Source organism: Podospora anserina, chromosome 2 (genome assembly GCF_000226545.1).
Source record: "Podospora anserina S mat+ genomic DNA chromosome 2, supercontig 2".
NCBI classification, from domain to species: Eukaryota; Fungi; Ascomycota; class Sordariomycetes; order Sordariales; family Podosporaceae; genus Podospora; species Podospora anserina.
In genome coordinates this window covers 306857-327798 of record NW_001914858.1, presented here as the reverse complement: position 1 = coordinate 327798, position 20942 = coordinate 306857, and the positions used below count along the sequence as shown (strand labels likewise).

General features: G+C 52.7%; 6 protein-coding genes across 6 annotated transcripts; 2 read left to right on the top strand and 4 right to left on the bottom strand.

Annotated features, from left to right (window-relative positions):
• Positions 1-1723: 1723 nt before the first annotated feature.
• On the top strand, positions 1724-3197 carry PODANS_2_820 (uncharacterized protein; the record flags this gene model as incomplete). The annotated part of the gene is made up of 5 exons (XM_001910791.1): positions 1724-1984; positions 2044-2201; positions 2258-2789; positions 2846-3047; positions 3100-3197. The coding sequence occupies 5 exons, from the start codon at positions 1724-1726 to the stop codon at positions 3195-3197; spliced, it is 1251 nt and encodes a 416-aa protein (XP_001910826.1).
• A 1606-nt stretch (positions 3198-4803) lies between these two features.
• Positions 4804-6273, bottom strand: PODANS_2_810 (uncharacterized protein; the record flags this gene model as incomplete). Its single annotated transcript, XM_001910790.1, has 1 exon — positions 4804-6273. One exon carries the CDS (start codon positions 6271-6273, stop codon positions 4804-4806), a length of 1470 nt encoding a protein of 489 aa, XP_001910825.1.
• A 740-nt stretch (positions 6274-7013) lies between these two features.
• On the bottom strand, positions 7014-10252 carry PODANS_2_800 (uncharacterized protein; the record flags this gene model as incomplete). Its single annotated transcript, XM_001910789.1, has 2 exons — positions 7014-8248; positions 8320-10252. Coding segments are annotated over 2 exons (3168 nt in total), but the record flags the coding sequence as incomplete, so codon positions are not given.
• A 1060-nt stretch (positions 10253-11312) lies between these two features.
• PODANS_2_790 (uncharacterized protein) lies at positions 11313-12339 on the top strand (the record flags this gene model as incomplete). The annotated part of the gene is made up of 2 exons (XM_001910788.1): positions 11313-11449; positions 11658-12339. The coding sequence occupies 2 exons, from the start codon at positions 11313-11315 to the stop codon at positions 12337-12339; spliced, it is 819 nt and encodes a 272-aa protein (XP_001910823.1).
• A 2941-nt stretch (positions 12340-15280) lies between these two features.
• Positions 15281-17079, bottom strand: PODANS_2_780 (uncharacterized protein; the record flags this gene model as incomplete). The annotated part of the gene is made up of 5 exons (XM_001910787.1): positions 15281-15665; positions 15731-16436; positions 16492-16641; positions 16695-16861; positions 16928-17079. 5 exons carry the CDS (start codon positions 17077-17079, stop codon positions 15281-15283), a joined length of 1560 nt encoding a protein of 519 aa, XP_001910822.1.
• A 1050-nt stretch (positions 17080-18129) lies between these two features.
• PODANS_2_770 (uncharacterized protein) lies at positions 18130-20562 on the bottom strand (the record flags this gene model as incomplete). The annotated part of the gene is made up of 4 exons (XM_001910786.1): positions 18130-18410; positions 18466-19086; positions 19279-20114; positions 20174-20562. 4 exons carry the CDS (start codon positions 20560-20562, stop codon positions 18130-18132), a joined length of 2127 nt encoding a protein of 708 aa, XP_001910821.1.
• Positions 20563-20942: the final 380 nt, after the last annotated feature.

Sequence of the window (20942 nt, the reverse complement as noted above, 5' to 3'; positions counted from 1 at the left end):
AAGACTTGGGATTCAACTTTAACTGTTCTCGCCCAGTAGCCAACGCACAATCTTGAATACATGCTGCTTTGAATTTATATTCCCTCGATTCCAACGCAAAATCCCGGCATCCTTTAAAATTGCTGGTTAACGAAGAATACTTTCCATTTCAGATCCACACACTGGTGCCGCATCCCAATGATTTTTAAGCTCTGTAATATCATTCTCAGAAATCCCTGATATTGATGATGTGTAACGTACACTGTCCCCTGTCTCCAACTACAGTTCAAGTCTCTGTTCTATGTAGTATCTCACTTTTTTATTCTTCAAAGCTTCAGGTCGGTCGGGAATAGCATCCCGGGCTTGACGCACGTGGGTTCGGCGTTCGCTTCCCCGGCAGCGGGGCGGCGCGGGGGCGGAAGCTACCCAGGAAACTCCTTGATGTGCAGTGGAGGCCGGGAACGACTCGGCTCTTGGAGGCCAGGGATGAGATCATCAAGGGAGGACGGCTGTAGCGTGGCGGTAGCAGCCCAAACGCAGTGGGCAGTTAAACGCCCAGCGCTTATCTCCGCGGTCGTGGGCGATAGCTCTCTTCAGATATAGAGGTCGCATGAAATCTTCCCAATCAAGCCAGACGGCATGGTTTACCAAAAACCAAAACCAGACGAAACACGCCTGCCCCTATTTCTCGCCGCGGATTCGAGATTTCCTGCCAGTGCAAGGGGACCGTTCATCCTGCACCTCGATATTGAATTCGTAATAAAATGACCTCAGATCCAGGCCATAACGAACGGACCTACCACCTAGGTTTACAGTAGCTACCAGCCCATCTTCAAAGTTGGGTTCCCATCACAACTGAAAGTCTTGGTTACCTTACACAGTGCAGTCCATTTCAACCAAACACTGTGCTTTGAGAGACATGGACAATACTGATAAGTCAACTCTGCGCCTTTTATTCGCATCTTGGGAAATCCAGTCGCATTTCCTTTACTGCTGACTCTCATCCAAGACATTGCAAATATTGGCGGCAAACCAGCCGTTCTCTAGAAATCATTGGTGAGCGTGCAGTGGCAGTTGGCAGGTGGAGGGCACCTTGATGGGACGTGCCCCTGGCTCATCCCCTGTCTCCTCCCAATCGCAGGGGATCACGGACACCACCCCTCCTTTGTGCCTCGTTTCTCTCTTCGCAGCCCAGGCCACCTCCTGGAACCCCACATTGACTGCCACTGACCGTCCGCGACACTCAGTCTTAGGAAACGTCCACATCCCCCCGATTTTTTCTGAATGAAACCTCCTTCTCCGCTGCCATCGCTTTAAGGCCTCACTCACTATCTCTTTGAACCTGTGCTGCGCCTTGTCTGTGTCTACCTGCCTTGTAGCCTACATATCATACGTATACCGCCTCAAGGACTTCCAGGTTACGAGGACCTCTCCAACACTGTGGTTTGCCCGATCCACCGCTCACTAAACGCGACGAGCCCAGCACCCCGAGGAGGTACGCGAGAATCCGTTGCCAGTAATACCTATCTTTAGTCTCCGGTAGCTCTGAGAGGGTTACCACGGAGCAACAGACTACTTTTCACCGGCGCCCGACGAACGGTCCAAAGCTGCCTGCCAGCCCCCCGAGCCCAAACTCCACCTGTGTTGCCTCCTGCCCGCAGGCAATTGCGATCAGGTTCGGCGCGCGCTCAGTAATTCCAGACAATCGAAACACAAGACTCGTCGCGAATTCGAACCGTCTACCATGGCTGACGCATTCGCCCCGCGCTCTATGAAGCGCAAGAACGTCAAGGGTCTTGCTCTGACACCTGCCGCCCCTAAGCCTCCCCCGACCGCCGAGAATGCTCGCCCAAAGGGGGAAGACGAACAGCTAGAAATTGGTATCGAGTTCAACTTGGACTTGAAGCCTGAAGACCTGGAGATCATCAAGGATCTTGGAGCTGGCAATGGTGGAACCGTCAGCAAAGTCAAGCATATCCCGACCAACACAGTGATGGCCCGCAAGGTTAGTCTTCGTAAGGTGGCTTGCTTGGCTCCTTGGGTGTTCTAACCTCCAAATGACAGATCATTCATGTCGAGGCCAAGAAGGAGATGCGGAAGCGCATAGTTCGTGAGCTTCAGATTATGCGTGGCTGCCATTCCGACTACATCGTGACCTTCTACGGCGCTTTCCTGAACGAGAACAACGATGTGATCATGTGCATGGAGTACATGGATGTCGGGTGTGTTGTATTCTTGCTCTCAAGGTGTTTGACACGGCTGACAGTAATTCGGATAGCTCTCTGGACAGGGTATCACGAGTATTCGGTCCCGTCCGTGTGGATGTTTTGGGCAAGATCGCCGAGGCGACTCTTGGAGGTCTTACATACCTCTACTCAAAACACCACATCATGCACCGCGACATCAAGCCCTCCAACATCCTCGTCAACTCGCGAGGATCCATCAAGCTCTGCGATTTTGGCGTATCCGGTGAGCTCATCAACTCGATCGCTGACACCTTTGTCGGTACGTCAACATACATGGCCCCTGAAAGAATTCAGGGTGAGAAGTATACGGTCAAGTCAGATGTGTGGAGTTTCGGCTTGTCCATCATGGAACTGGCTATTGGAAAGTTCCCATTCGCCGCAGCGGACCAACTCTCTGATGCCGAGAGCGCCCCTGCCGGTATTCTTGACCTGCTTCAGCAGATTGTACACGAGCCCGCGCCCAGGCTACCCAAGAGCGACGCCTTCCCTCAGATTCTTGATGATATGATTCAGAAGTGTCTGTACAAGGAACCCGAGCGCCGACCAACCCCTCAAGAGCTTTTTGTAAGTGATGGCTCACCTAGCATGTTACTCAACACCGACACTGACCCAACCCACAGGACCGCGATCCTTTTGTACAAGCAGCCAAGAGAACACCTGTGGATCTGAGGGAATGGGCCTGCGGTCTTATGGATAGGGACAACCGCAAGTCCCATCTGGCACCGCAGCTCTCTCCGGCTATCCAGGATCTCCTGCGCTCCAGTGATTCGCCATCGTACCCAGCACAGAATGAGGGGGGGGTTCAGCAAACACCCACTTCAGGTGAGATTCCCATCTTGGGGACCATGGTGTCACCTCGTGACCAATTTGATAGCGTACCGACACGACCCCCGCCACGCAGCGGCAGCGGATCAATCAGCCTTGGCCGCGCAGGTGGAGCGAATGTACATCCGGGACTGGGACCGCGAGTAGCCAGCACGAACTCGGTGATGCAGCACAGATCCAGGCCCTCTGGCTCTGTTGCCTATGAAGACCAACAGCCCCCTCGTCGTACCGGCTCCCCCAGCATGGCTCCTCCTCCCCAACGTACAGCTCCTCCCCCTCAGCGCACCGCCTCTCCTAGCATGGCTCCCCCCCAGCGCACAGCGTCCCCGAGCATGGCTCCTCCTCAACGCACATCATCTCCCAGTACCGCCACCAAATCAACCACCATGTCGTTGCCCATGCGACCAGCTCCTCCCAGCGGACCTCTCCCTCCTGCGCCGCGAAGACAGTTAACCTCCGAGGAGCTGAGAAGGGAAAACCTACGACGGGCCATGGGGCCGGGGGGTCGTCCTCAGGCGGCAGGCACTACTAAGAGAAACCATTCGTACGAGAAAAGGGTGTTTCCTTGCATCAAATCATCATCTCTTTTCAGACTTGTTTTTCTCCTCGATTTTCTTCACTATTTTCTCTCATCTCACATTTTTCTCCACCCCTGATCTGTTCAGAATCGTGGGCACAAAAAGAAAGAGTCTTTCCATAGCTTCAGCGATGAAATACCAGTTCTATATCAGCAGACCAGATCACGTTTATGCCGTCGCCTTCTTAATCAAGCCAACAGCTGTCCTGACCTAACTACAACATCACTTCTCGCCCAGCCTAAACGGGAGGATAGGGGGGGATGGGTTTTTCTGGGGGGGGCTTGGGAAGCTGCTTGGATGGATGGGGCGGACGATGGATATTGTGTGCCAAGCCCGGCAGGCGATTTTGTTAGATCTGGAAGGGGAGTCAAGATGGAAGATGATAGGGGTTTTGTACAATGTGCAATAAACTTGGTTGAACACTGTGCGCCTGTATTCCAGGTTGCCTATCTAGCCAGCAGTTATGGGAGATCCTTGTGCTTACGCTTTTGTTACACTGGGTTTGGGCATCATGGTAGGTATGGAATGTTTTGAATACCCTGAACTGATTATCAACAACTATCCTCGGAGACCTACCAAGGATTTCTAAAAGTCGGCGGACTATCTTTCAAGTGCCATTCGGAAAAAGTTGAGAATGGCATGCATGCATCTCTCTCCTCTCAAAAATGACCATCTCAGTCAGAAAGTCCCAAAGTGTTTACCTACGTCTTGCTGTTTGAAACACAAACAAAAACCCTCTTCCAAAAGCTTTGCTCCGCAGTGATGAGTATATATCTCCACACCAACACACATCAAGCCCACCAGGCACAACTCTTGCTTTGACTCTTCTTCATTCAAACACGACAGACTTCTCAGTCCAACTATGCTATGCCATAATACCACGCGCGTACTTTTCCCATGAAGTACAACAAAAACGCAATGCCATGCCCACCCCAAAATGCAAAGTTATAAAAGTAGTAGTAATAACATACCCCCAAAGTCCCCATTCCCAGAAATTTATACAATAAAGTTCCCCAACAAAATACAGGGGTATCACCATGTCTTTTTTTTTCCTTCTTCATGTTTCCCATTTCGAAAAAGAACGCATCATCTTCCCAAGCCATAACCCAGACTCCCCCACCCTTTCCGTAAATAACCTCAAGCCACACCCAGACAACCCTAATCTCAACCTCCCCTCAACCCAACAACTTGCCAACTCTCTCCTTCAACACCGTCAGACTAGGCTGCCCAGCAACAGCAACAACCACCATCTCCCTCGCCCCCAGCTTCACAACCCTAATCCACTCGGGCGTCACCTCCGCCGCCAACAACCTCACACAAATCCCCGCGTCCTCCCTGCTAATCGGCGTCCTCAGCGAATCCTTCAGCTTGGTCAGGACCTGCTGCATCGTAAACGACACCCTCGCCTGCCCACCACTGGCCTTGCACAACATCCCAATCACGGCCGCCACATCCTCCGCCCTGTGAAGCGCCGCCTGCCTCTGCAGCTCCTGAGGCGTAGGACCCGCGGGCATATTCTTCAGCTCCACCTCCTTCATCTTGATCCGCTCCAGCAGCGTCATCTTTGTTCCGTCAGGCTTGACCGCCTGCTCGAGTTTCTTGGCGGCTTCCTCCTTGGCGGCTTGCTCGGCTTCTTTTCTGGCTTGGATACCAGCCTTGAGGGAGTCAAGGGTTGTCTGCTTTGGGATCGCGGCCTTGAGAAGGCTCTCGCACTTCTTGATTGGAGCCTTGGGGAGGGTGCCGAGGAAGAGGGTGACGTTCTTGTTGGAGGACATCCACAACGTGCGGAGGTTGGACTTGAAATCCATATTCAAGTCGGCCTCTCTGATCGGGCCCGCAGGCAGGGATGGGGAGAAGTCGATGCAGATTTTCTGGCGGCCATAGTCGGAGAGGATGAAAAGGGGTTCGAGGGAGGACTTGGCGGGTGTCCAGTTTAGGACTCCGAGCAGACGCTGAATGTCGACGAGTAACACTCTACGCTTTCCCCAGGTGCGGGTGACACTGGGGTAGAGGTTTCGGAGGTCGATGGGGGAGTTGGTGCCATTGTGGGCGTATTCCATGTTCAGGGTCTTGAGGAAGGCGGTCTGCATGTCGAGGAGGTCGAGGAGCTCTTGGGGGAGGTCGTAATCATTTTGGGCTGGGGTGACAACTGTCTTGGTGCGCTTCGGGATGGGGGATCGGATGTTGAGACGTTCCAGAAGAGCCGAGGTGTGAGAAGAGGCATCGGTCTCGTCGTCGGCTTGGTATGACCGCTTCTTGCTGGGTGTGGATGCCGGAGCGGCGCGTTTTGGAGTTGGCTTGGCCGGGGCGGAGTTCTCAGTCAGGCCGAATGTGACAGTCTTCTTCCTTTTCGAAACAGGAATGGTAGTCGTGATTGGTCTCGACTCGGGCTCCCGACATTGCTTCTTGGGTGTGGGCTCGACCTCATCCTGAACCTTCCTCTTCTTTGTGGTGAGGACAATCTCAATGTTGGAGGTGCGACCAAAGATGGTGCCGGTGGTGGCCTTCTTCTCGGAAGTGACGTCCTTCCCAAGGGTCGAGAGCTTAGAGATCTTTGTTAAGTTGGCAATACTCGACGTGGCAGGAGGGATCTTGGTGCCCTTGACGGTGGACCGCGTCCTACGGGGAGTTATTAAACCAGGCATGGTGATCTGGTTCTTTCTTTCCTGCAATGTTTTGTTGGAGGAGTTGATGGGAAGTCACAGCTGGGTATCTTTTGGGTAGAGAACGATGTCTTGAAAACAGCTGGGAAGAGCGAATGGAGGGAAAACAGAAGCAAGTGCAGGTTGAAGTCGAGAGTGGATTGCTAAAAAGTGAAGAACGCGAAGGAGCAAAGGCAGGGATCCAGGATTCCTGCCCCTGGCGCGACGCGCTGCATTCACGCGTAAATTGTTCGCGACGACGCGAAACAGGCGGGTCACAGCTCAGACAGCGCTCCACAGAGGCCCATTGTCAGCCAACCATTGTCCAATCAGACAACAAGAATGTCTTTCCTTGGCATTTTCTTGACCTCGTCCTGCCTGTTGTCGCGAGATGTCAACAGCGTCATGATCATGAGTGGCGGGCAAAAGTCTGGGGAAGTCTGGGATATCGCGGGATGAGTTCAGTGACTGGTGCCCATGACAACCTGCCAGTTCAAAGTCAAAGTCCGTTTTCTAACAAAACATCAGACTCCAGCCAGGCATCGGACAACACCTCCACACCAACGTCACCAAAGGCTTCAAGTGAACTTTGTACATCTATGTCATTTATTCTTAGGTATCATTACCATGCTATTTCCCATAAAAATTCCCTTTCCTGTTCCCATTGCCCATCCTACCCAAACCAAACCAACTCCTTTTTTAGCCCGCCGTCACTCCCTTATCGTACTCAATCTTGACCCTATTTACTGCAACAAAAGCGCATCCTCATCCAACACACCAAACAACCCCTCAATCTCCTTGGCCACCACCTTGAGCTCCTCCGACACCTGCCCTGTTACCAAGGCATATGCATACAGCAGAGCATAATCTCTCTCCTCCACGTTCAAATGCGACAGCTTACCCAGCAGTCCTCCGAACCCCATCCCCGACGACCCGATACTACCACTTCCCGCATTAGAAGAAGAATAGTCCAGCACCACGCTAGGATTGTGTTCCTTTCGGAATTGGAAAATCTTGGCCAGCAGCCTGTCCCTCGTCCGGTCAACACTCGGCACCGCGTCCGTCAGGGGGTACTCCAGCATCAGGGAAGAAGCCAGCACTTGGAACACATGACAGATGCGTTCGCACAGCTGCGCTCTCTCGTCAGCCGTGTACATCAGCAGCGCTCGCTCCCCCTCCGTTAAACTGCCCTTCCTCTGCGTGACCAGTGACATGGCGTAAAATGCGTCCAAGAGCCGGTGCGCACAGCCCATCAGACGAGCGGATTGTTCGGCTGGAAAGGGACCTCGGAGCTCGAACTCATTGGTCGCGCTCCCACGAAGGGCATCCAGCCGGGCGGCGTATTTTTGGAGAGCAGCCTGCTCACCAGACCGTAGATAGGACCGGGAACAATCACTCCTGAGCAGGATAGCCAGCGGTCCTCGCTTCCAGATGAGCCCCATTTGCAAGTACAACATGCTCAAGCCCTCCTTGAACTTTTTGCGTGCCGATATGGGCCACACCAGCCGGCAAATGATCAATCCCCACAAGATACCAGCCGTGACAGCCACGAAACGATGGAGGAGGATTTCCCCAATGATGGGATTCGAGCCGCCTTCATCGTCGTCGTCGTCATCCACCTTTTGCGACAGGCTGTAGGCGTACAGGGTCGAAACGTTGTAGGCGAGGAGCGTGATTCTACCCAGCGGAGCCTTACCCCAAGCGACAATGACGACAAAGGCCCAGAAGGCCACCATGGCTCCGAGGGGGATAAGTGCCAGTGTGCTGCCTTGGCTGATAGTCCAGTTGAAGCCCGATGCTGAGATACCGGCCACCGTTCCCATAAATCTGGCCCAGCCTGTGGTGTTGGATGCGCCAACCGTCATGGAGCACACGATCATGAACGACAGCAGACCCCATTCGCCTCTCCAGTGCTGGTAAGTATCCTTAGTTTGCGGAATGAAGGCAAACATGGCCCAAAATGCTGCTCCAGCCCCGACTTTTAAGCCGAACCGGACTGTTTACCTGTTAGCATGGGCATATTTCATAGCAGCTAGAAATTTAACTCACTGTCATCCCTCGCCACCTTTCTCAACACCCGGAGAAGCCTCTGGGAGAGCGTAGCAATAACCTTGTTCGTCCCAGGAACAGCACTCCATGCATACGTATCACGTCTCTGCACCATGGAATCCGCAATACCCCTCGGCATCTGGCTCTTCTTGATCGGCTTGATCAGCGTCTCCCGTTCCGCATGGTCAAACGGCAACGTGATCTTGCGGTTGTTGTATCCGCGTCGGTTGCCCCACCACTTCATCCAATGCCAGCTCCGTAACCTGTGCTCATTGGCGAACTTCAAATCATCCAGCACGTCGAGGTACTTTTGCATCTCCTCCCCAAACGCTTGCAGGCTAAAACTGAAGTGGCCACATGCCGCCGCCACCTCTTCAAAGTCGGCTTGGATACTGGCCGATCTCGTACGATCCAGCTCGATGTGCTTGTACAACTCCTGAAGAGCGTCCGCCCTTGCCCCGTTGAAGAGTGACAGAGCATCGGTAAGACTCTGGCGGAAGTGATCATTGATAGTGATGTCGTAGTCGGGGGCCGTGCCAAATGGTGGGTCGCGCAGCACCTCGGAGAGCGTATACGCCAAGGACTTCATCGACGGACCCAGCAGGTTGATAAAGAGCTCAAAGATATCAGAAGAGTTGCGGAACGGGATGCTAGCAGTCGTAGCATCCGATCGACGCCGGTCTTTAACACGGCCTCTCTCGTCCTCGTTGCTCTCGTCTGACGCCTCGTCAATCGCGGACAAAATACCAAACCCTTTCCCGCTCTTAAGGGGGTTTGACAACGTCCGCTGCAAGACGGGTGAGTAGAGCGACGCCGCCGGAGACATCATTCCAGACCCCTGCATCATCGACTCTCTCAACAGCGCAAACTGCGTGTTGGCCGCGCTCCTGAGCCCACCAATCGACTGTGCCAACCTTTCCATAGACCTTACAACAGCTCTGTCAAGCTGGTACAGCTTCTCCTGACCCAGAAGATACCGCTCAAACTTGGACTCCCGTAGGTTCTTAATCATCTGAGGATACACCTGGTTGTACGCAGCTGAAGCAGCCGCAAACTGGCCCGACGTGACATCCTCCTCTGAGCCACTGAGAAACCCACTCGTAATCAAGGCCAGCATGTGTCCCAGCGAAGTCGAAGACTTGGTCATGGTGTCCCTCAACAACGATCTCGCCGAAACCCTCCACACCAAAAGGTTAACCGCGGTAGTAGCACTGACCCCCAAAAAGAACATCTTGAGAATCTGAATGATCTTTTGATTCGAAAACACCCCCGTCAACACCGCCGTCTCCTTGGTCACCACCCCAATAATCGCCAACGAAGCCAGCGTACTCCCCACATCCACCAACGGATTCCCCATCCGCTGTTTCACCCAACCAATAAACCCAAATCCTCCCCCTATGAAGACGGCCAGCACCAGCGCATGCGCCAAGGGAACACAATGCCACTGCCCTCCCACCAGCACCGAAGTCGCCATGGACAAAATCGAGACAATCTGCGCATACACCACCGCAACAATGGCAATCAGCACCGCCTCAATCATCGAGCCGGCGGACCTCGCTGGATGAAAATAAACAGTCAGCGTGGCCACCACGTGCTTACCGTCCGGCCGGCCCAACCAGTCGGAGATGGGCGCCCAGAAGGTAGCCAGACTGCCGAGTGTGTACGCCAGCGTGCATTTCAGCACGCCGTGGCCGACGGGCGAGTCGAGCCAGCGGAGGATCCAGGCGCATTTCTCGCGGGTTTGTCGCGCAAGGTGGGAGAAACGGTCGGAGAAGGATGTTTGTTCGTAGGGGAAGGTGGTGAGGCCCGAGAGGGAGCGGGAACGGGTGCCGTCGGTTTGGGAGGATAGGCCGGAGCTGTTGGTGCGGAGGGTCAAGACGCGGCGGGAGCGCTCGCCGGTGGCGGGGATGATGAAGGTGCCATTGCGCAGTTTCTGAGGATGTTAGATTAGTTTGGGGATCATGTCGCGTGATGGAGTATAATAACATACACTTCTTTTGGAGGGCCTTCGCGGTGGCCATTGGCCTGGCGAAGGCAGTGTCGGAGAGGAGCTCATTTAGCAGTTCATAGTCAATCTGAAGATAAGCTTCGAACAACCTAGGGGTGAGCGGCTTAGGAATAGAACAACAAGTCTCCAGTACGCAGACGCAAAGAGAGACGTGTTGATGTTGTTGGAAAGGGGAAATGCAAGGGACACGAGTGGGAGAAAAAAGAACAGGTCCCTCGCCGTCAGAGAGTTCGGATGGTGGTTTGAATCGAGGTATGCAATGGAATTCGGAGGTTGTTTTTTTGCTGGTTCCTGGTTTCCTTTCTTTGATGCTTCTTCCACTTGGGCAGGCAGGTCAGGTTCCCAGATCAAGCTGAGGTGCAGCTTCCGGCAGCGGGCAGCAGCACCACCCACAGCTTGCCTCAGCTTGCCGCCGCCGTTCGATCCGTCTCTGGTCTTCCTGTCGCACCCCGCCGCAGGTTCCTTGTGTTGCCCGCAGATCCTTGAAAGAAAAAGGCGGCCACTTCCCGCTAAAACTGCCCTGTCAGGCCGTGCATGGGGGCTGCCGGACCGGGGTGTTTTGCGCGCTGTTCGGTTGGTCAAGCCGCCCGCAGGTGATCCATCGCCTAATCGCAGCCAGTGACGTACCAGCCCTAAAACATTCTAGAAGAACGGACGCTTTGAGAGCAAGCAAAAGGTGAAATCGCGGGGTCAAGTGAGACTTCTTTTGACAGAGTGTGACTTGTACGAGTGCTGTTTCACATTGAGCTGCTGATTGATTGCCTTTTCTCGTCATTCCGAATCCTTGGTACCTAACCTCTTGTTGTGCCGTTTATTTAAGCATCAATCTTTTTGGAGCTATATCTCTTGGCATTTACGAATTGGATCCTCACTCGAGCCCCTCATCAATTATCGATATTGTGATACCCTCACTTTCTTTACAACTTTTATATAGGGTTGTTGGCAACCCCGCACCTTTTATTTCAAGTAACTTCCAGACGGTGGGATGCGAAGATTTTGGCCCATCATGTCCGCCGTTACTTCAGCCCCGTGGAAATTCGCGCCGTTGAAACAGCCATTTGTTCCTAGCCCCAACACCCGCAAGCTAGAGGGCATCGTTTTTGATGTCGACGGGACGCTATGGTGAGCTTATTTGTGTTTCTAGCCTGGGCTTTGAGTCCCTGAGTCAGACTTCGAGGTTGTGTCTTTCGACCTCTAGCTCTTATGAAGCCTGCCCCATATTACCTGTCACATCTCATACCTCCCACCCATCATGTCTCACTCACCCACCATTTCACTCTCACTTCCATTCCCCCCAACCTCAAAAGCATGCCAACTAACATAAAACTAGTGAACCCCAAACCTACATGTTCGCCGCCATGCGCTCCGCCCTCGGCATCCCCAAATCAGTCGATATCCTCGACCACGTCTACTCCCTCCCCACCCCCGAAGACCAACACACCGCCATGGAGAAAATCCGCACCATAGAACGCGAAGCCATGCTGACCCAGGTCCCCCAACCCGGCCTCGCCCCCCTAATGTCCTACCTCGACTCCCGCTCCATCCGCAAAGGAATCTGCACCCGCAACTTTGACCTCCCCGTCCAGAACCTCCTTGACAAATTCCTCCCTTCCTCCGTCTTTGGCCCCATCGTCACCCGTGATTTCCGCCCTCCCAAGCCCGACCCCGCTGGTATTCTCCATATTGCCCGTTCTTGGGGTTTGGTGAGGAAGTCAACTGGTGAGCCTGGCATTCCCGTTGATGAGGCGGAGGAAAAGGAAAAGATTGCCGAGAGGGGGCAAGAAGAGGGGGAGCTACTCCATACGGAGAAGGGAGAGGAGGTGGCGGATGCGAGTGGGTTGATAATGGTGGGTGACTCAGTGGATGATATCACTGCTGGGAGGAGGGCGGGTGCCAAGACGGTCTTGTTGGTCAATGATGTGAATAGACATTTGGTGGACCATGAGCATACTGATTTGGTGATTGAGAGGTTGGATGAACTGATCGAGGTTTTGGAGGAGGGGAGACTTTAGGGCAGGATAGAGTCGAACTTGCTGGACAAGGCAACGAGTAATAGATCTCCCAGAAGAAATGTTTGGGGCTGAGAACGTGATGTTTCACTTTCGTTAATATCGATCCTCCATGTGTGCTGCGCTGTAAGGCCTATCATTGTATATATTGTCCAGCCTTTTGTATATATTTATACTAGTGTTCGCATCCCTTGTTGATTGTCTTGTTAGAATATCTGGTTGTATTAGATCGAGATGAAGCTCTGGTGGAACGCTTATCGTCAGCCTTCCCGTTACACACTCCTGAGAGCCCATTTTCCATTCTGTGTCTTTTGTAGCTCCCCAAGCAAGGCGTAGCTTTCTTTGGGTGTTGTTTTGTCCATCTTCTTGCCCCGTTTAGATGCCTTTTCCGGGCCAATGTCTTTCTCCTCGTCTGTCAAGCCAGAGGTGGCTAATCCGGCAGCTCCTCTCTCATGTTCATTCTCTATCTTCGTTCTGTCGGCCATTCCAACAGCAAAGAAAACAGGCAGGATGGAGCTCTTGACCACGGGGAGGCCGAGATCTGATGTCTGGATTATGACCAGTATGAGGACAATGAGAGATAGATAAACCTGTGCGGCGATAAGTAAAAGCCACTCTCAACGGACTGAGACCTAGATCTCCTGTTGCCATGCTGTTCCCAACGCGAGGCTAACATCCTCACTCCTGGGATCGAGGAGGCTGTGATGCAAGATTGTTAGCTGAGATGCTCGGATGAGTGGGTAGAGGTCGATATCATTTTTGCGCTGGGAAGCTTGAAGCTGAGAAGCGAAAGTCTGACATACTCATTGGTGAGCTCAGCAGCAAGATTCTGTGACATTTTATGGATAACGGAGTCAAGATGCAACTCTTGGCTTGTACAATCTTGTCCGTCTTTTGAATTATTATAGTATGACCACCACTCCCATAGCATTTGTCCGAACTCATTGCTTTGGAGGAAGATGTCGTTCAGGTTCTTGGACGTGAATGTGCTATAGCCTTTGGAAACCAGGTATGTGATAAGAGGGTCTTCTTTGTCGATCAACCACTGCCCACCGTCACCGACGTTTGTATGAGCGGTTGACGAAATCAGTTCTGTCGTTGGTATGTTTTCAGATACTGATACTTGGTATCGGTTGACGCAGTCGTAGAATATGACTTCGTATGCGCGATAGAACGGCAAATCTGCCAGGGCAAAAAAGACTTGCGATTTGCACCTTATGTTCATCAGTCCCATTAAAGTACAGCGAAGAGAGGCTTGAACGAGACCAATATGGGTCAGTGATCCCTGCGGCCATGGTAAAGGTTCCTGAGACGTCGGGGGTTGGTTTTACTGGCTTGAGTTTTATCCCGTTCGTTACCTGCAGTTTTCGCGCCGACCTCCATGGTACTGAACTCGGGCCATGTGCATTTTGCGGTCTTACAGATTGGTACTCGTGATGCCGAATTATGAGATGACAGAGTTAGAGGGCTGCTCACGAGAAGTCGCTTGAATTTATAGCTTTATTCCAGGTCAAAACTGTATTATTCCCGCCGCTTTAGGAAGTGTTGCTTACGGATTCAATGCCCTCATGTTTCTCGACCCAATGCATCTCGCAATCACAGCAGACTCGACGTCATTAACATGAATAAAACGGACGGGATAAGTGACGGCGGATTAAGTCATGGTTGACGTCGCAAGACTTGTGACTAAAACAAGGCATGTCATACTACTCAGCGGCCTGTATAGGAAGTGTTAGTTATGGAATGCCAAATTCTAAGGCTGGTGTAGGCTTCTTACCTTCCTCTCATTGTACCCATCAGTCTCACACTTCCCCATATTCCTCTCGAAGCCTCATAAAAACACTAAAATCGCCAAGTGACCTTGGGCTTTCATACCAATACCACCGTTGCTGAGCGAGAGCCTGCACTAATGAGAAGATAAAAGCCGTCCGACAGGCAGTTGAAATGAAAGCGATAAGGGCGTTGAGTGTGATTGGAAGCAGCCAGTCCGCCAGAGGGCGCCCATCATAAACGTGCAATATACCGATGATTATGGGAAGCCACAGGCAAAGACTAAAAGCAATGCTAGTCAGTGCCTGCCCCCAATTAATGACTGCTGTCCGGAGTGTAGAAACAGATCTTTTTGCGGACAATGTAACCGTTGCTGGACTGTTATGTGGACTGGCTGGAAGGAAAACCATGGACGAGGCTTCGATCGGGCCAGGCATCATCGTGCCTAGCGACCGTAGTGAAGCGTGATGAATCATGTCGATATTGGGACTTTTCTCATGAGGTGTAGTGTTTTGTGCCATATCGGTAACTGTGCTGCAGGTTGACAGGTTTCCAAAAAATTGCCCCGAGGGGGTTTTTAAGTGCCGTGGTGTCTTGGTTGGGAGACATCATCACGTCTGAAGACGCTGGCGTACCTACTTACCAATCCGTGATGATATACAACTTCACGGCTTGATGGCGAAGTACGTCCCCGAAGCAAATATATCTTCAGTTTGTGGAACGGCGTGACTCAACAGGAGGTACAATCGGCCACATTTGATATTGCCTGAGTATGAGATAAAAGACGGAAAATAAAGTAAGGCACTTCCATAGCTCGGCTATGTATATTAGAAGTTCGCAGCCGTCTGTGGGCTCATTGGTCGGTTCATTCATCTCTCTTCGACTGCCAGACTTTGGCTCAAAGTCCTTTGTCCCATTGTCCAATCAATTTTATACTAGGTAACAGTGAGGTTGAAATACCTTAGACACTATACAGGGGCCTACTTGAAGCTACCGAAAGGTCTTCAACGCAGATTCTTCCAATCGTCTTTCTGGGCCTCATCACATGTTAAATAGGTCTTGAAAGACGGTCAACAAGCCTCAAGGCATATCAACTCGATAGGTAGGTAACCATCAGGCAGCTCCAAAAAGGCTCCCTCATACCTACCATTACTTCTCCCTATTACTCCCAAGATCACCTCCTCCTATACAAGCCCTCCAAAACCCACTTCCCCTTCTGCGTCTTCTGCAGCTCTCCCATCAAAGCAAAGCTCTCCTCCGGCGTCGCCCCGTTCTTCTTCACCTCTGGAGAAAACCCAACATCACTCACCCGCCCCCTCTCAGCCTCCGCCCTCTCCGCCAACCCAACAGCAAAAAACGCCGGCAAAATATCGCTCTTCACCACCGGCACCCCCAACCTCGCAGTTTGGACCATGACCAACACCAAAACCACCAGCGCCAACCCAATCTGCGCCGCCACAAGAGAAAGCCACTCCCACCGAACAGAGATATACCTCTCCTCCTGCCAAGCCGTGCCACTGACCAGACTGGAAACAGCTTGCGTCGTGCTGTCAAACATACTGCCATCCGTACAAATCAGCCAGCCGATCAAAGGGGGAAATAATAAAGGGAGGGAAAAACATACACATTCGTCAACCCCATAGCCACATTCAACGACATATTCCTAACAACATCATACCTAAAATCATCTAACCCCTGCTCATCCCTCTCCTCTCTATCGTCGTTGCCCTTCGAAAAAGGGAGCTGATACAGCAACACAGAAAACATATCCCTCATCGTCCCCATCATCGATCTATCAGTGGAATTCTCCACGAAAAAATCCCTCAGCATCCCAGTAAGAAAGTGATTAGACGTCGACCCGAATTTGTACGTCACACTCGAGTTTTGAGGATCGACAAGAGTTTTGTACATGTGAGGGTGTTCAGCATCGTGATACTCGACCTTTGTACTAGACTCCAAAAGCTGGATCTTGGGCACGTTTTCCGATATTGACATGTTGTATCTGTTGACGCAGTAGTGAAACATCACCTCTGTCGCCCGGATGGGATCAGAATACAAGAGGAAAACGCTCGTCAGCTCGGCTTTCTGGCCTTCTGTTCCGTTGAAGGAGAGGGAGGCAATCTCCTGTTCTCGCTGCGGCTCTGACCAGTTGGAGGTGAGACCTGCTCCGATGCCAACATCGAGACCGATCTGTCGACCGGCTTTTCTGTAGGGGTAGGGCTGGAAGCTGACTCCGTTGGGTAGGCTGACGTTTGTTCTTGGTCTGCCGCCTCTGTGCCACTCGGATGTTCCTGGGATTAGGTCGTCGTAGGTGAGGAGGCTTGTGACATCTGCCCGCAGTGATTAGCCTGGGAATTTCTGCTCGGGGTTGTACTCCGCACGCACTGGTCATGTTTACACAAACTGCCATGGTGTTGAATTCGGGCCATGTGCACTCGGAAGTTCGGCAGGTGGGTGGTAGATAGGGCACAGGTTGTGTGGGTGTGGTAGAACCGCTGCTTCGTAGGGCTTGCTGAAGGGGAAACAAGCGTCCATCTTGGCCACATGTTAGCTGAGTTACGCTGTCTCAACAGCGGCATCCTACTTACTAGCGCGGTTGCCTGAGACATAGTAGAACTCGTCAACTTTTTTCGCAACAGCCGTGTCATTGCCCATGACAGGCACCATGCGACTTGGGTAAGTGACGACAGACTGAGTGAGAGTCGAGGTAGCGATGCTTGTGATGAGGACGAGACAGCTGACAATTCCCAGCGGCCTTCATACAAATATTGTCAATATCCAGCACCATTCAATCATGCGTGGTGAAATCATGATTGCTTACCTCCCCTTCATTCTAATCATCAACAACAAACTGCCCAATGACCCCCTAGAGGCCTCGTCAAATACACGAAAATCGTCTAGAGACCTAGGGCTTTTGAACCAGTTCCATCTCTGCTGAGCAAGGGCCTGTACCAGAGGATAAATGAAGGACATTCGGCAGATGGTGGATATGAAAGCAATCACGGTGTTGAGTGTGATAATGAGGTGCCACTCTGAGAGCGGGCGGTCATCATAGCTGCGTAAGAGGATAACGAGGGCTGGGACACACAAGAGACTGAGCAAGGAGCTGGCGATCTCAGGCCACTAGTTGCCAATTGCCGACCAAGTCCGAGTGACTGGTTTTCTCGTTGGCGTGTGGCCATATTGCGGATCTTCGTCCGTATCGACGATGGGAACGAATGTGATATTGCTCGACTTCTTGTGGTGTTCGGTCTGGGGGAAAGGTGATACTGGACTGGCATAACGACTCGGCGGTGAAAGGAGCACTGACGGCGGCTCCATGGAAACGCGCCCTCCTGTCGCCGTGGTTTGCGGCGACGGTGGTCCTGAGACCTGTGCGTATTGGTGTCCGTCATATCGTGGTGAGTTAGTTGCCATTGTTACAGCTCAGTGTGCTGAAGTCAGCCTGGATCATGGCTCATGCCAGAATGGCCAGCCTTATGAGGGTGCACGATATAAGTATCGTTCCACCTAGAGCAGATCATCCTTATGGAGACGGGTAGTAGTGCTTCAGCTCTTGTGTGAAGTACAGGATAGATTAACATGGTGACATCCGATTCGTCGGTTCGCTTTCCATATGACAGGGCCACGAGTTGTAAGAGCCGTAATTGGAGATGATTGGAGAGGCTCCTTCACACAACACATGCTGTGAAGCTAAAACAGCAGCCTGTGCCCCCATGGGTCCACCTCAACATGCTTGCCTATGAGGCGGGTGCGGCCTTACCGGCATTGCATGTCGATGATACAGATAGGGGGCACAGCCCCGATATCGACTACAGACAGGTATCAAACACACAGATCCAGCTAACTGGAATGATACAATTCGTCCTCCAACCCCAGCCGTCAAGTGATGGGAATTCCACAAAGCAACAGACAAACAGCAATCCTTCTCAGCAAATGCACAGCAAAACAAAGAGAAACGGAAGAAATAATGTTGATCTTCTCCATCCGCGGAAATATCAGAATTCTATTAATATGCAATAATCAATCCGCATCCGCCAGCTGCATAATAAGCCTCGCGGCCATGTCCAAGAATGGGAAGGGGCTTGTCACCTCCTTGTCCTCGAGCAGCTTGCCCTCGGGGGTTTCGTACCCGTCCACCTTGAAGTCTACCAAATAAACGCCATGCTCCATCTCGTAGATCTGTACGTCCATCCTCGTCGCCACCACCTTGTGATCCTTGTTCTCGCCGCGAGTGGTGACGTGGTGTGGTTGTGAATGACCTGTTTCGCTCAGGCCCGAGGCCGCGGAATGTTTTTGGAATGCTGTCATAGCTGTCAGGGCCAAGAAGAGATAGGGGGCATAAAAAGGGGGGCATACTGTCTGTGCACCATCTGATCTTGATATGCCATGGGTCGGCCGGAAGCTTGTAGTGCTTGGTTGGGTCGGTATAGGACGACGAGCTCGGTTTCCTAGAGTGTCTGCCGTCGTAATCCTGATGTTCATCCTCCTCATGCAAGAGATCATAGTCTTCATCTACAATCCAGCTTGCTCCCAGTTTGTGGAGAGATTTGTAGATACAAACAAGCGCTTCCCAAGGTGCGTTTCTAGAGCGAATGCCAAACTGCCATCGAACGGGCTTGTTCTTCTTTGGCGGGTTGACTGGCGTGAGGCCTTGGGGCCGCTTTGCATCTTCCATGCGGACAAAACTACGGCTGTGGGGTTTGAGCCGTCGAAGAGTCTCTTCTTGGTCTGCTTGGCTTCGTGGAGCCCCTGGCTCGGGAATTGGCGGTTGATCGGGAAAGTTATCCTGCCCTTCTGCTTTGGCCTTCTCCCTTTCCATGAATACCTTGTGGTAGGCCGGCAGACTGCTGGGAAGGATGCCGACTTTGCTAACGTAGGGCCTTGCCGATGCTCCAGTGCTCGTGGAGGCGATGGAACGGGCCGAGGACATTGTGGCGTCCAACATGGGACTCGCATTCGGGTCATCTGGTGTGAGAACTGAGAGTTCTTCGGCGCTTTTAGTACCCAGTTCTATGTTGTCTGTCGGCGATGACCCAAATGGATTGTCGTGTCCAAGGGTTGCTTCAATCCCGTCAGGCTCACGATGGCCAATGACATAGGAAAGGCATGTAATGGGGTTCACACTACGAACAGGAAGAATAGGGCTACATCAAAGAAAAGTGCACTTACGGTTGTTTTCCATGAGCTTGTTCTCGCGAACAATCATGTAGGCGTCCTTGATGGCGGATGGTTCCTCGGCTTCCAGCGCCTCCTCGACATCCCTCTTGCCGTAACCCATGGTCTTGCTGATCTTCTCCGTGACTTCGTTGTGGAGCTTCACCTGCTCTTGTGGAGGTGCGCCAGGGGCGATGTCGCTCACCCTGATAGCCTTGTTGGGGTCGACGCCGGTGTTGAGGAACTCTTCTACTGGTGGGTGCAGATACGATGGAAGGTCCTTGAGGAACCATGGGTCTTGTCGAATCTCCTCGATAGTCGCACGCTGGACCGGGTTGACCACCAACATCTTCTTAATAAGGGTGGATGCGCCCGGACTCATCCAAGTCGGTACCATGTAGCTTCCCTTCGCAATCTTGGCGAACAGACTCGGGATATGTTCATCGTCGAAGGGAAGACGGCCGACAAGTAGAACGTAGAGAATGACACCGCAACTCCACACATCGACCTCGGGTCCGGCATACAGCTTTCCGCCGATAACTTCAGGGGCCGCGTAGTTGGGGGAGCCGCAACTGGTCTTGAGGAAGTTTCCGTCCGTCATGATGTTGCTGAGACCGAAATCGGCGATCTTGACGTTTAGGTTCTCATCCAGAAGCAAGTTCTCGGGTTTCAAGTCACGGTGGACAATTTTGTGGCGATGGCAATACTCGACGGCGCATAGCATCTGCTGGAAGAACCGGCGGGCCTCATCCTCGCGCATCTTGCCATGCTGGACAATGTAATCGAACAGTTCTCCACCGGCATACTCGAGGACCATAATGATCTCGGTCGGGGTCTTGATAACGGTATAACTAGGAGTATAACACGAGCGTCAGCCGTGGATCACATGTTGGTGGTACGAGGACCATACAGCTTAATGATGTGAGGATGGCGGAGCAGCTGAAGATACTCAATCTCGCGCTCGACACGGCCCTGCATGTCGCGGCTGATAAGTTTCTTGCGAGAGATGATCTTGAGGGCAACCTGCTGGCCGGTGCTGCGGTGGACAGCCAGCTTGACCTTGCCGAAGGAGCCCTCGCCGAGCGTCTTGACAATGTTGTAGGCGCCGATGCGCTGCTCGGTGCGCATCTTGTCGCGCATGGGCAACTGGGGGTTGGCGTTGCCTGGCAGCATGATGGCGGTGTTGATGGAGCCGACGGGAGTCTGGCCGTATCCTACGTCGCCCTGTCTCTTGTTCCGGCGGATCTGAGAGGGCGACAGGGAGATGGACAGCTCCTCGTCGTCGTAGGCCTGGGCCATGCTGGCGACGGCTATCGTGGAATGGGTAATCGGTTTATCGAGTTTCGGTTGTGTGGGTGGAGTATGTGGAAAAGGAGCCCACTACGTCAAGCTGCGGCAGTGCGGCATTCAACTTTGTTGCAGTGACCCCTTTGAAGACGCCCGTCGTTGGCTGGATGTGCGGTGTTGATGCTGGGACGGGGGGTGGGCGGCGGAGGGGTTCCCCGGCTCAGTTTGTCGGTATCTGGCCCTAGTGCGCGGGGCAGCCACGCCGAAATCGCACTTAACGGGGCTGTCCTATGCGGTATAGCAATCGCCAGCTGCTAGCGCTGGGGTACCCCGCTGGGGGCCCGCACTATATTTTGACAGCACCGTGCCCTTGGGGTGCCCCAGAACCTTAA